The 10,739-nt window shown below is 60.2% G+C and overlaps 1 protein-coding gene across 5 annotated transcripts in view; it reads left to right on the forward strand.

Moving 5' to 3' along the window:
* GSE1 (Gse1 coiled-coil protein) overlaps window positions 1–10,739 on the forward strand; it is a 102,178-nt gene extending 91,439 nt beyond the window's left edge. For 4 of the 5 annotated variants that reach the window (XM_083869967.1, XM_083869963.1, XM_083869965.1 and 1 more), the window contains 13 exons: window positions 349–530; window positions 660–857; window positions 1,056–1,247; window positions 1,508–1,824; window positions 2,202–2,526; window positions 4,158–4,738; window positions 5,308–5,420; window positions 5,886–6,156; window positions 6,266–6,388; window positions 6,496–6,864; window positions 7,821–8,087; window positions 8,462–8,565; window positions 10,374–10,739. In XM_083869967.1, coding sequence (XP_083726093.1) covers window positions 349–530; window positions 660–857; window positions 1,056–1,247; window positions 1,508–1,824; window positions 2,202–2,526; window positions 4,158–4,738; window positions 5,308–5,420; window positions 5,886–6,156; window positions 6,266–6,388; window positions 6,496–6,864; window positions 7,821–8,087; window positions 8,462–8,565; window positions 10,374–10,508 — 3,177 coding nt within the window. In that variant the 3' untranslated portion in view covers window positions 10,509–10,739. The remainder of the gene's footprint in view (window positions 1–348; window positions 531–659; window positions 858–1,055; window positions 1,248–1,507; window positions 1,825–2,201; window positions 2,527–4,157; window positions 4,739–5,307; window positions 5,421–5,885; window positions 6,157–6,265; window positions 6,389–6,495; window positions 6,865–7,820; window positions 8,088–8,461; window positions 8,566–10,373) is intronic. The other variant, XM_083869964.1, reaches the window with a different exon arrangement.

Consider the following 10,739-nt stretch of genomic DNA (forward strand, 5'->3'; position numbering starts at 1 on the left):
ATCAAAGGCCGGCTGGATTTCCCCCGGCCGTGTCACTCCTCCCCGGATGATTAATAGCTCAGGAGAACAAAGCAGCCATAAATCTCCAGGCAGGTAATGGGTGTCTTGCCCTCAGCTCTGCCCTGGCTTCAGCACCTCCTTTCCCACTGGGGCCCCCCTGGTGTAGCCTCCCAGACCCTCCCACCCCTCCGGCTGCCCTTCCAAAGCCTGGATGAAGGAGATACCGTGGTGGATGGATCCTTCCCTGGGTACTGGTGCCAACCAGGGCACACTGGGGACCTACTGAGGGTATTGAGGTGGATTCCCCATGCCCTGCTGTCCCCTAATCCCTGCCCCTTTGCCTTCCAGCAGGAAGCAGGGTCACGGAGCAGCAGCAGCAGTGCCGGCCGTGAACGCCTCATCTCAGAGCCCCCCCTGACGCAGGAGAAAGCAGGGGGTCCCACTGTCCCCTCCCACCTCCTGGGGACACCCTACTCCTTTGGGCTGCCCCCCAGCTCCGTGGTCCAGGACTCCCGCTTCCCTCCTCTCAAGTGAGTCTGCTCAGAACAGATGGGTTGCGGGATGCGGGTGTCCCCTGCCAGCTCAGGTCTCACCTGAGGGAGGTGACATCTCTCCCTGGGGGGACAGGGAAGGATGGTGACCATCTCCTTGTCCCCCAGCCTGCAGCGGCCGGTGCACCACGTGGTGCCTCCCAGCGCAGTGACCGAGGATTACCTGCGGAGCTTCCGTCCCTACCACACGGCCGAGGATCTCCGCATGTCCTCCCTGCCGCCCCTCGGCCTCGACCCGGCCACTGCTGCTGCCTACTACCACCCCAGCTACCTGACACATCACCCCTTCCCTCATCCTGCCTTCAGGTGGGCACCCCCAAGCCTCGGGATCCCTGGGGGGATACCGCTGGATGAGCTTTGGGATACTGGGAGGTGGGAGTATGATCCGCTGAGGGCGTTTTGGGGCTCTCCATGCCTTGCTCCCAGTAGAAGGCAGCCCTAATCCGACCCCTGGGAGGGGAACTGGGGTGTTCTTAGCCCGTCTAAGCATCTCTGTCTCCTCAGGATGGATGAGTCGTACTGCCTGTCAGCACTGAGGACCCCCTTCTACCCGCTGCCAGCGCCGGGCTCGCTGCCCCCCCTGCACCCCTCGGCCATGCACCTGCACCTCTCGGGGGTCCGGTACCCCCCCGAGCTCTCCCACTCCTCCCTGTCCGCCCTGCAGTCTGAACGCATCTCCAGCCTCGCCGCCGAGAGGTACGGAAGGGTAGGGAGGATGGATGGGGTGCTCCAGAGGATGCTGACACAGGACCAGAGGTGGTTTTGGGATGCTTTAGGAATGCTGATAGGTGACTAGGGGTTTGGGAGTGCTGCAGGTCCTCAGGAATTGTATGGGTGTGTTCTGGAGGTTCAAGGGTGTTTCAGGGGATGCTGACAGGTGCCCAGGGTTGATTTTAGGGACACTCCAAGGGAGATGTTAGGGATTGGTGCTTTTCTTTTTGATTTTTCTCTTGCAGGCTGCAAATGGACGAGGAGCTGCGGCAGAGGGAGAGGGAGAGGGAGCGGGAGAAGGAGCGGGAGCGAGAAGCCGACCGGGAGCGGGAGAAGGAGCGCGAGCGGGAGCGGGAGCGCGAGAAGGAGCTGGAACGAGAGCGGGAAAAGGAGCGGGAACGGGAGCTGGAGAGGCAGCGGGAGCGTGCCCGGGAGAAGGAGCTGAGCATGGTGAAAGCCATGGAGGGGCCCTTCCTCCCCGTGGCGGAGCTGCACGGGCTGCGGGGGCACCCGGCCGAGGAACGGGGCAAGCCGGTGGAGCCGCTGGCACCCAGCAGAGCAGGTGACACCCGCCTTCCAGAGCTTGCCTTGGTCCCCTCTCTCCTCCAGATGGCAAAGCCGAGGGGGTTGGTGGCCCCGGGAGGTGGCTGGGGACGGGGATGGGCTGTCCTGGCTGCCAGGTTGCTTTGCCAGGAGCCCAGCTGCAGCAGCTCGGAGCGGCGGCGCGGTGCCTGTGCCATCTGACTCGGGCCAGGCTGGCATCGTGCCCAGTGCATGCCGGGCAGCTGGGCTGGCAGCGAGTGGGCAGCCCCCTGTGCTGAGCCCTGACCACTGCCTGCCCCATAACTCCAGGTCCTTCCTGCCTACAGGGATGCTCACCCCAAAATACCCCCTTCCTTTTCCACACCCTGACTCTCCATCTCCCCTTTTCCACCGCAGACAAACTCAAGGACTCGGTGCTGCCCACGCCAAAGCCCATCCAGCACCCTCTGCACCCTCCACCGGGCTCCCACCACCCTGTGCCCAGCCTCATCCCCAACCACAGCGTGTTCCCTCTGCCCGGGAGCAGCGCGGCCACGGCGCTGCTCATCCACCGCACCAACGAGGAGGAGAAGTGGCTGGCCCGGCAGCGCCGGCTGCGCCAGGAGAAGGAGGATCGGCAATCCCAAGTCTCTGAGTTCCGGCAGCAGGTGCTGGAGCAGCACCTGGACATAGGGCGTGCCCCGAGCCAAGCCGAGCCCGAGCACCGGCCTGAGCACCCCAGGTAGGGGATGGAGGTTTTTACCCCAAAACTGAGCTGTGTTTTCCTGTGTTGTAGCTGTCCTGGCTGGGATATCTGTATCTTAAGCTGGAGAGGGGCTTTGGACAAGGGAAAGGAGTGATAGGACAGGAGGAATGTCTTTGTATAGAAGGAGGGCAGGGTTATATGGGATATTGGGAAGGCATTCTTCGCTGTGAGGGTGCTGAGGCCCTGGCACAGGTTGCCCAGAGAAGCTGTGGCTGCGCATCCCTGGAAGCGTCCAAGGCCAGGTTGGATGGGGCTTTGAGCAATCTGGTCTAGTGGAAGGTGTCCCTGTCCATGGCAGGGGGTGGAACAGGATGATCTTTAAGGTCCCTTCACCCCACACTATTCCATGATACCATGACATGGTGATTTATAGGATTTTCCCCCCAACCTCTGGCTGTGCCCACCCCATTACCCAACTCTGCCCCCCATCAGGCACCCACCACCCCACAGCCGTGCCCCTCACACATCCCATGAGCCGAAGCCACGGCGCCTGGCCAGTGCCAGCGAGTTCCTGCCACACAGTGCCAGCCAGGCCGGCTGTGCTGGCAGTGCCAGCCCTTCCTGGTGCCCGACATCTGCGCGGCGGCAGGCGCCGAGCCCGGGAGGTGGCTGGGGGCCAGCGGCGAGTGGCCAGGTGCTGCCCAGACACCAGCACTGCTAATTGCACTCCCCCCTCCCAGGCAGTGGGGCTGGGCGGTGGATGCCTCATTTGGGGGGCACCTGTGCTGAGCCTGGGCTGTTTTGGGGGGCAGCAGAGCGTGCCCACACTCTCAGATTGATTGACAGGGCCTTGCTCGCCCCCGTGGCTGAGCACTTAAGCAGTGCAGGCTCATCCAGCCAGCTCTGCCGCCTGCTCCCTTTGTTATTTTTGGGTATCCAGGGGATTAGCGCGGCTCATCGAGGATAATAAGGAGCGGATCACGGGGCGGCACAAAGGCGAGTGCCCGCCGCAGGCTGCCTTCCCCATCCGCTCCTCCCACCCCAAACCAAACCGGAGAGGAGACAGCAAGGTCACCCCCAAACACCTGCAGCCAGGGATATTCCATCCCCATCTTTTTCCTGCATCCAGCAGGGCAGGAGAGGGGTGGATCCGGAGGGGCAGGCAGTGCTCCCCGCCGATGGTGCCTCGATGGCGGCGCGGAGCTGAACCTGCTGCTCTGTGTGTGGAGCTCCGGGGCGCTGGAGCGGAAAAGTGTTAAATGCACAGCTTGGGCACATGAAATATTTATCCTGCAAACGGGCTGGCTCCAGCTCTGGCTGTCGGAGGAGGGCTGCACTGGGGTGCTGCCCTTGCCACTGGGCTCTGCCAGGACTGGTGGCTCGCTTGTCCCCACGCAGGGGTCAGGGCTGGGGTCTCCAGCCCAGTGTTTCTGAGGTGCAGCCACATCCATACCCAAACCACCCATGCACAGCCTTAACTCTGCCCTGTCCCTCAGGTTTGTAATGTGGAGGGGACAAGTGTTGCAGCCCCACGTGCACAAACCCTTCTGGGTGTTCCTAACAGGCGTGTTTCACCCCAAAATGCCCTGGGGCTGGAGCGCTGCCAGCTCTCTGATGCCAGTGCCAGCTCCTCACCTCTCCTGTGCTCTCCTCTCCTCTCCCTGCAGGTTGGGATCGAGCCGCCACGAGCCGAGCAGCCGGGAGCCAGGGCAGCACTTTGGCGGGCCCCCACCCCTCATCTCCCCCAAACCCCAGCACCACCCTGTCACCACGTCCCTCTGGAACCCCGTCTCGCTGATGGAGAGCCCCCCTGACCCTCCCCGGCGCCTCCCCGAGCCCCACGCCCTCCACAGCCACCCGGCACCCTTTGAGCCCGGCCGCCAGGGCATCCCCCTGGTGAAGGTGGAGAGGGTCTTCTGCCCCGAGAAGCTGGAGGAGGGACCGAGGAAGAGGGATGCTCTGGAGAAATACCCCCCGGGACGGGAGCCCGGCGCCCCGGAGCACGGAGCCTTCACCCACACCCCCTTCCTAGCTGAGCTGGAGAAGTCCACTCAGAGCATCCTGAGCCAGCAGAGAGCCCCGGCCACCCCGTTCCCTGAGGCCACCAAGCCCAGCTCGCCCTACAGGCCCCCCCAGCCCCGTGCCCAGGACCCCATGTACATCTACGACGAGTTCGTGCAGCAGCACCGCAGGCTGGTCAGCAAGCTGGACCTGGAGGAGCGCCGGCGGCGGGAGGCCCGTGAGAAAGGTGAGGCACCGGGGAATTCCCCCCTGGCACTGGGATCTGGCCAGGATTTCCCCCCTCTGGCACTGGGACCTGGCCGGGGGTCTCCCGGGGATGCCGACGTTCCCGCATCCGAGCGGTTCGGTAAACCCGGCGCTCCAGACGTGCCCCATTAATAAATGATGAGCTGGAGCTAATAAGAGGGTTTTAAATATTGATGGGGCTGCTGGAGTGGGGATGGGAATAGCGGTGAGGGGGAGACAGAGAGCTGGGAGGGGCTGGAATTGCTGTCCCCACTCCAGTGGGATGGGTCCTCCCCAGCCTGTGCCGCGTTGACCCCCTGTCGCCCATCCCACAGCGATGCCAAGAGGATACACAGGGATGGGTGACGCCCTCCAAGGTCCCACAGCTGTTGGAGAGGGAATAGGGTTCCCCCCACCCTGCTGGACCCCACACTGAACCTCCATCACTCTCTTCTGACATCCTACCCTGCTGCATTCCCCCATCCCCAGTGGGGTTCCCGTGTGTCCCAGAAGGTCCCAGCAGGTTCCCAAAGTGTCCCCAGCCTCATGGCAGCCTCTCCCCATCCCCAGGGTACTACTACGACCTGGATGACTCCTGTGACGACAGCGACGAGGAGGAGGTGCGGGCCCATCTCCGCTGCGTGGCTGAGCAGCCCCCGCTGAAGCTGGACACGTCCTCGGAGGTACTGGTGACACCCCCTGTCCCCTCCCTGTCCCCTCCCTGTCCCCTGGGGGAGCAGCCCCTCCTTTACACCAGTTCCCAGTGCCCAATACAGCCACCATCCCCACATGTCTGCAGAGGCACCAGGGGGTTAGAGATAGGGGTGATGAGGATGGGGATGGAGATGGGGATGGGGATGGAAATGGGGATGGTGGTAAGGATGGGCATTGGAATGGGAATGAGGGTGGGATGAGGGTGAAGATGGGAACAGGAATGAAAATGAGAGGAATGGGGATGAGAATAGGGATGGGGAATGGAGATGAGAATGGGGATGGGAATGGAGATGGGAATTGCAACAGGGATGAGGGTGGGTGTGGGGGTAGGAATAGGAATGAAGATGAGGATGACAGCGAGCATGGGGGTGAGAATGGGGATGAAGACAAGGATGGGGGATGACCCTGCTCTGCTCTCCCCCTGGCCGCCCCAGAAGCTGGAGTTCCTGCAGCTCTTCGGCCTCACCACGCAGCAGCAGAAGGAGGAACTGCTGAGCCAGAAGCGGCGCAAGCGCCGGCGGATGCTGCGGGAGCGGAGCCCCTCTCCGCCCACGGTGCAGAACAAGCGCCGCACGCCCTCCCCGCGCCTCCCGCTCTCCACCCGCTACAGCCCCGACGAGATGAACAACAGCCCCAACTTCGAGGAGAAGAAACGCTTCCTCACCATCTTCAACCTCACGCACATCAGCGCCGAGAAGAGGAAAGGTAACAGCCATGCCCCGCGCACGCTGGGGGTCTGGGGGATGCCAGAGTTGGGGGATCTGCCTGGGGCCGTGGGCTTGCTCTGCTGAGCAGAGGCTACACTAAACCTCAGCTTCCCATGCCGCAGACAAGGAGAAACTGGTGGAGATGCTCCAGGCCATGAAGCAGAAGACCACGCCGGCCGCCGTGGTGGTGAAGAGCTCCCCGCGGGACAGCCCCGGTGCCCCCAGCACTGGTAAGCGCCCCAAATCCTTCCCTGGGTGTTGGGTTGGGGGGCACAGCTTTGCTTTGAGGGGCGCACGGAGTCCTGGCTGCAGCCAACTGCTGCTCCTCTTCCCAAAGAGCCTCCAGTGCCGCCGCTCCTGCTGGACCTGGATAAACCCGTGGGCATCGCCGTCTCCGTGCCGGAGGTGCCAAAGGCAGCAGAAGCCTCCAGGTTAGACCAGCTGAGACCCCAGGAGCCACCAAGGCCCAAGGAGTCGGGCACGGCGCCAGAGAAGCCCCGGCTGAGCGATGGGCACCCCGGGAAGAAGGCTCTGAGCATCCTCAGCTACGTCAGGGGGCCCCTCCCCAAGGACATCCCGGTGCCGCTGTCCCACAGCATGAACGGCAAGAGCAAGCCCTGGGAACCCTTCATTGCAGAGGAGTTTGCCCACCAGTTCCATGAGTCGGTGCTGCAGTCCACACAGAAGGCGCTGCAGAAGCACAAAGGTAACAGGAGGTTATTGGGAATTGTTGTTTTGAAGTCACTTGAATCACCAGCAAAAGTATCAGCAAAACCAGGTTTAGTGTGAAACCAGTGTCACAACAAAGTTCATTGGCAAGGTTCACTCTCCTCTTTATTAGATGGTTGGAGCACTCTGAGGAAGAGCAAACAAAAGTCCAAAGTCAGTAAATAAACTCCAATTAAACTGTGTGAGGGCTGGAGGAGGGGGAAACAAAAAGATAGGAAAGGGTAAAGACATAAAGGAATATGGGAGACCCTCGTGTTGAGTCACAAGTTCACAGCAGAGCCCTGTGCTAAACTGAGCCTGGACTGGATCAACAGGTTGTGTTTAAAGGCCCAACAGCACTCAAACTTAACAACACTTAAACTTAACAGCATTTAAACTTAATTGATAACTTAAACAATTTAGCAAGGTATTCATATAGAATTTGCAACAATAACTTCCTTACAGGCTTAACTTACAAATCTAAAGTACTTAGGGATCCAGGAGAGTAAGATTCTGCACTGAGTGGCACATTGAGCACTTCTTGAACCCCTGCAGGGATGGGGACTCCACCACCTCTCAAAGCAGCTCCTTTCAATGTTTAACAACCCTGCCAGTCAAGAATTTCTCCCTGATGTCCATAAAAATAAGCAGGCATGCAGGAAGCTGGTTGGGTCCTGGGATATCCCCCCCTTGTCCCCCCACCAGGATTTGGCACTGGCAACCTCCTTGGTTGGAGCATCCCATGAGCTCATTGCTGAGGCTAAAAATCAGGGATAATACCACTCCAAAGCCTCCAAACTCACTCAGTTGAGTGCCTGAAATAAATAAAACTACTCCAGCGCACAAGGAGTGATAAAAACCCACAGAAGATGCTGTAAGCCCCCCAAAAAGTCTGTGAAGGGTGGAATTAATGCCGTGGGGAGCGGGCAGGGGGCTGACTGTGGCTGCTCACAGGGGGGACGGCGGAGCAGAACCACAAACTGGACACCTCCATCCACTACAACATCCCGGAGCTGCAGGCATCCACCCGCCTGGCTGGGCCCCCGCACAACGGCACGGCCGAGGGGCCACTGCGGCCACTGCCCGCCCTGCCCCGGGACTCTGCCTCCGAGGAGGAGGAGGAGGAGGAGGAAGAAGAGGAGGAAGAGGAGGAGGATTACCCCAGGCCCAAGTGGCAAGGGATCGAGGCAATTTTTGAAGCTTACCAGGAACATATAGAAGGTAAGGGGGAGAGTGCAGGGTGTTGGGCAGGGAGGGTAAAGTGGCAATTTGTGCTTTAGTTTCTTGTGGGTGGTGTTACTGGTTCTTGCTGGGATGGTCTGGGGAAGCTCTGGGGGATCTCCAGCAATGCAGGAGCAGCATGAAAGCAACAGGCACTGTTGCTAAATTCGATGTATGCTTGAAAAATTGAGGTGTTCACGGCTGCCCAATGTGGAGACCTGAAGGTTCTCCATAGGCAGTGCCAGGGTTGGGAGTGCTCTGGGGTGCTGGGGGCAATCATTGCTGTTGGGACAGAGCCTAGAGCAGGGCTGGCACCCTCTGTGGGTGATGCACAGAGCTGGAGGAGCTCAGCCCTTGTCCTTTGGATGTTGCAGAACAAAACCTGGAGCGCCAGGTGCTGCAGACGCAGTGCCGGCGGCTGGAGGCCCAGCACTACACCCTGAGCCTGACGGCGGAGCAGCTGTCACACAGCATGGCGGTGAGTGGGGACAGCACCCATCCCCTGGGCACCCATACCCTGGGCACCCGGCCCCTGGGCACCCATCCCCTGGGCTCCCATCCCCTGGGCTCCCATCCCCTGGGCACCCATCCCCTGGGCACCCAACCTTCTAGGGCACCCATCCCCTGGGCACATAATCCCCTGGGCACTCACCCCCTAGGCACCCATGTCCCTGGGCAATCATCCCCTGAGCACCTATCCCCTGGGCACCCATCCCCTGGGTACCCAGCCTTCCTGGGATCTGACCTCAAGGCACCCAATCCTCCCACAGCACATCCATTTACATACATTGCACCCATCCTGTGCAGTCCCCATTCCTTGCAGTGCCCAAACTCTCAGTGCCCATCCCCAGCTGTATCCCAAGCTCCACAGTGCCCATTCCCTGCGCTGCCCATTCTCTGCTTTATCCTGAACCTTGGACTGTCCCATTCCCTGCACTACTCCATTCCTGCAGCCCCCATTCCCTGCAGCACCCATTCCCAGCACTGCCCCATCTCTGCACTGCCCCATTCCCTGCAGCCCCCATTTCCTGCTATATCCCAAACCTTGCACAGCCCCATCCCTGCAGCCCCCATTCCCTGCACTACTCATTCCCTGCACTGCCCTGTTCCCTGCAGCACCCATTTCCTGCTATATCCCATTCCCTGCACTGCCCCATCCCTGCAGCCGTCATGTCCTGAATTGCCTATTCCCAGCACTGCCCATTCCCTGCACTGCCCCATTCCTTGCAGCCCCCATTCCCAGCACTGCCCATTCCCAGCACTTCCAATTCCCTGCACTGCCCATTTCCCTGCAGCCCCATTCCTTACACTGCCCCATCCTTACAGCCCCCATTCCCAGCACTGCCCCATCCCTGCAGCCCCCATTCCCAGCACTGTTGTTCCCTGCACTGCAGCCCCCATTCCCTGTACTGCCCCATCCTTGCACTGCCCCATCCCCGCACTGCCCCATTCCCTGCAGCACCCATTTCCTGCTATATCCCATTCCCTGCACTGCCCCATCCCTGCAGCCGTCATTCCCTGCACTGCCCACTCTCAGCACTGCCCATTCCCAGCACGGCCCATTCCCAGCACTGCCCATTCCCTACAGCCCTTATTCCCTGCACTGCCCCATTCCCTGCAGCCTCCATTCCCTGCACTGCCCATTCCCTGCAGCCCCTGTTCCCTACAGCCCCCCTTCCCTGCAGTGCCCCCATTCCCTGCTATATCCCATTCACAGCACTGCCCATTCCCTGCAGCACCCATTCCCTGCAGCTCCCATTTCCAGCACTGCCCCATTCCCTGCACTGCCCATTCCTTGCTATATCCCATTACCTGCACTGCCCATTCCTTGCACTGCCCATTCCCTGCAGCCCCCATTCCTTACACTACCCCATCCCTGCAGCCTCCATTCCCTGCAGCCATTTCCTGCACAGTCCATTCCCTGCACTGCCCATTCCCTGCACTGCCCATTCCCTGCTCTGCCCATTCCCTGCTCTGCCCATTCCCTGCAGCCCCCATTCCTTACACTACCCCATCCCTGCACTGCCCCACTCCCTGCAGCTCCCATTCTTTACACCACCCCATCCCTGCAGCTCCCATTCCCTACACTGCCCATTCCCTGCAGCCCCCATTCCCTACAGCCCCCATTCCCAGCACTGCCCATTCCCTGCTATATCCCATTCCCTGCAGCCCCCATTCCTTGCACTACCCCATCCCTACATCCCCCATTCCCACCACCACCCTATTCCCCACCCCACAACCTATCTGGTGCCTGCTGACCCCTTCCCCTTGCCCTGCTGCCCACAGGAGCTGAGGACCCAGAAGCAGAAGATGGTGTCGGAGCGGGAGCGCCTGCAAGCCGAGCTGGATCACCTGCGGAAGTGCCTTGCCTTGCCTGCAATGCAGTGGTCTAGGGGTTATTTCAAGGGGTATCCCAGGTGACGCTCCTTGGGCCAGGCCGAACATATAGTCTAGAAATAATAATCTATTTTATTACCTTGAATATTTAATATTTTTCACTGGGAGGTTTGAAGCTAAAAAAAAAATAAAATTAAAAGAAAAAAAAAAAAAAAAACCCAAAAGCGAGAAAAAAGGAAAATAAAAACCAAACCGCGACAGCGAAATCGTTAATAATAAAAAAAAAAGAAGAAAACAAACAAAAAATAATAAAAA

The sequence above is a fragment of the Zosterops lateralis genome (assembly GCF_965231275.1).
Source record: "Zosterops lateralis genome assembly, chromosome: 12".
Classification (NCBI taxonomy): domain Eukaryota; kingdom Metazoa; phylum Chordata; class Aves; order Passeriformes; family Zosteropidae; genus Zosterops; species Zosterops lateralis.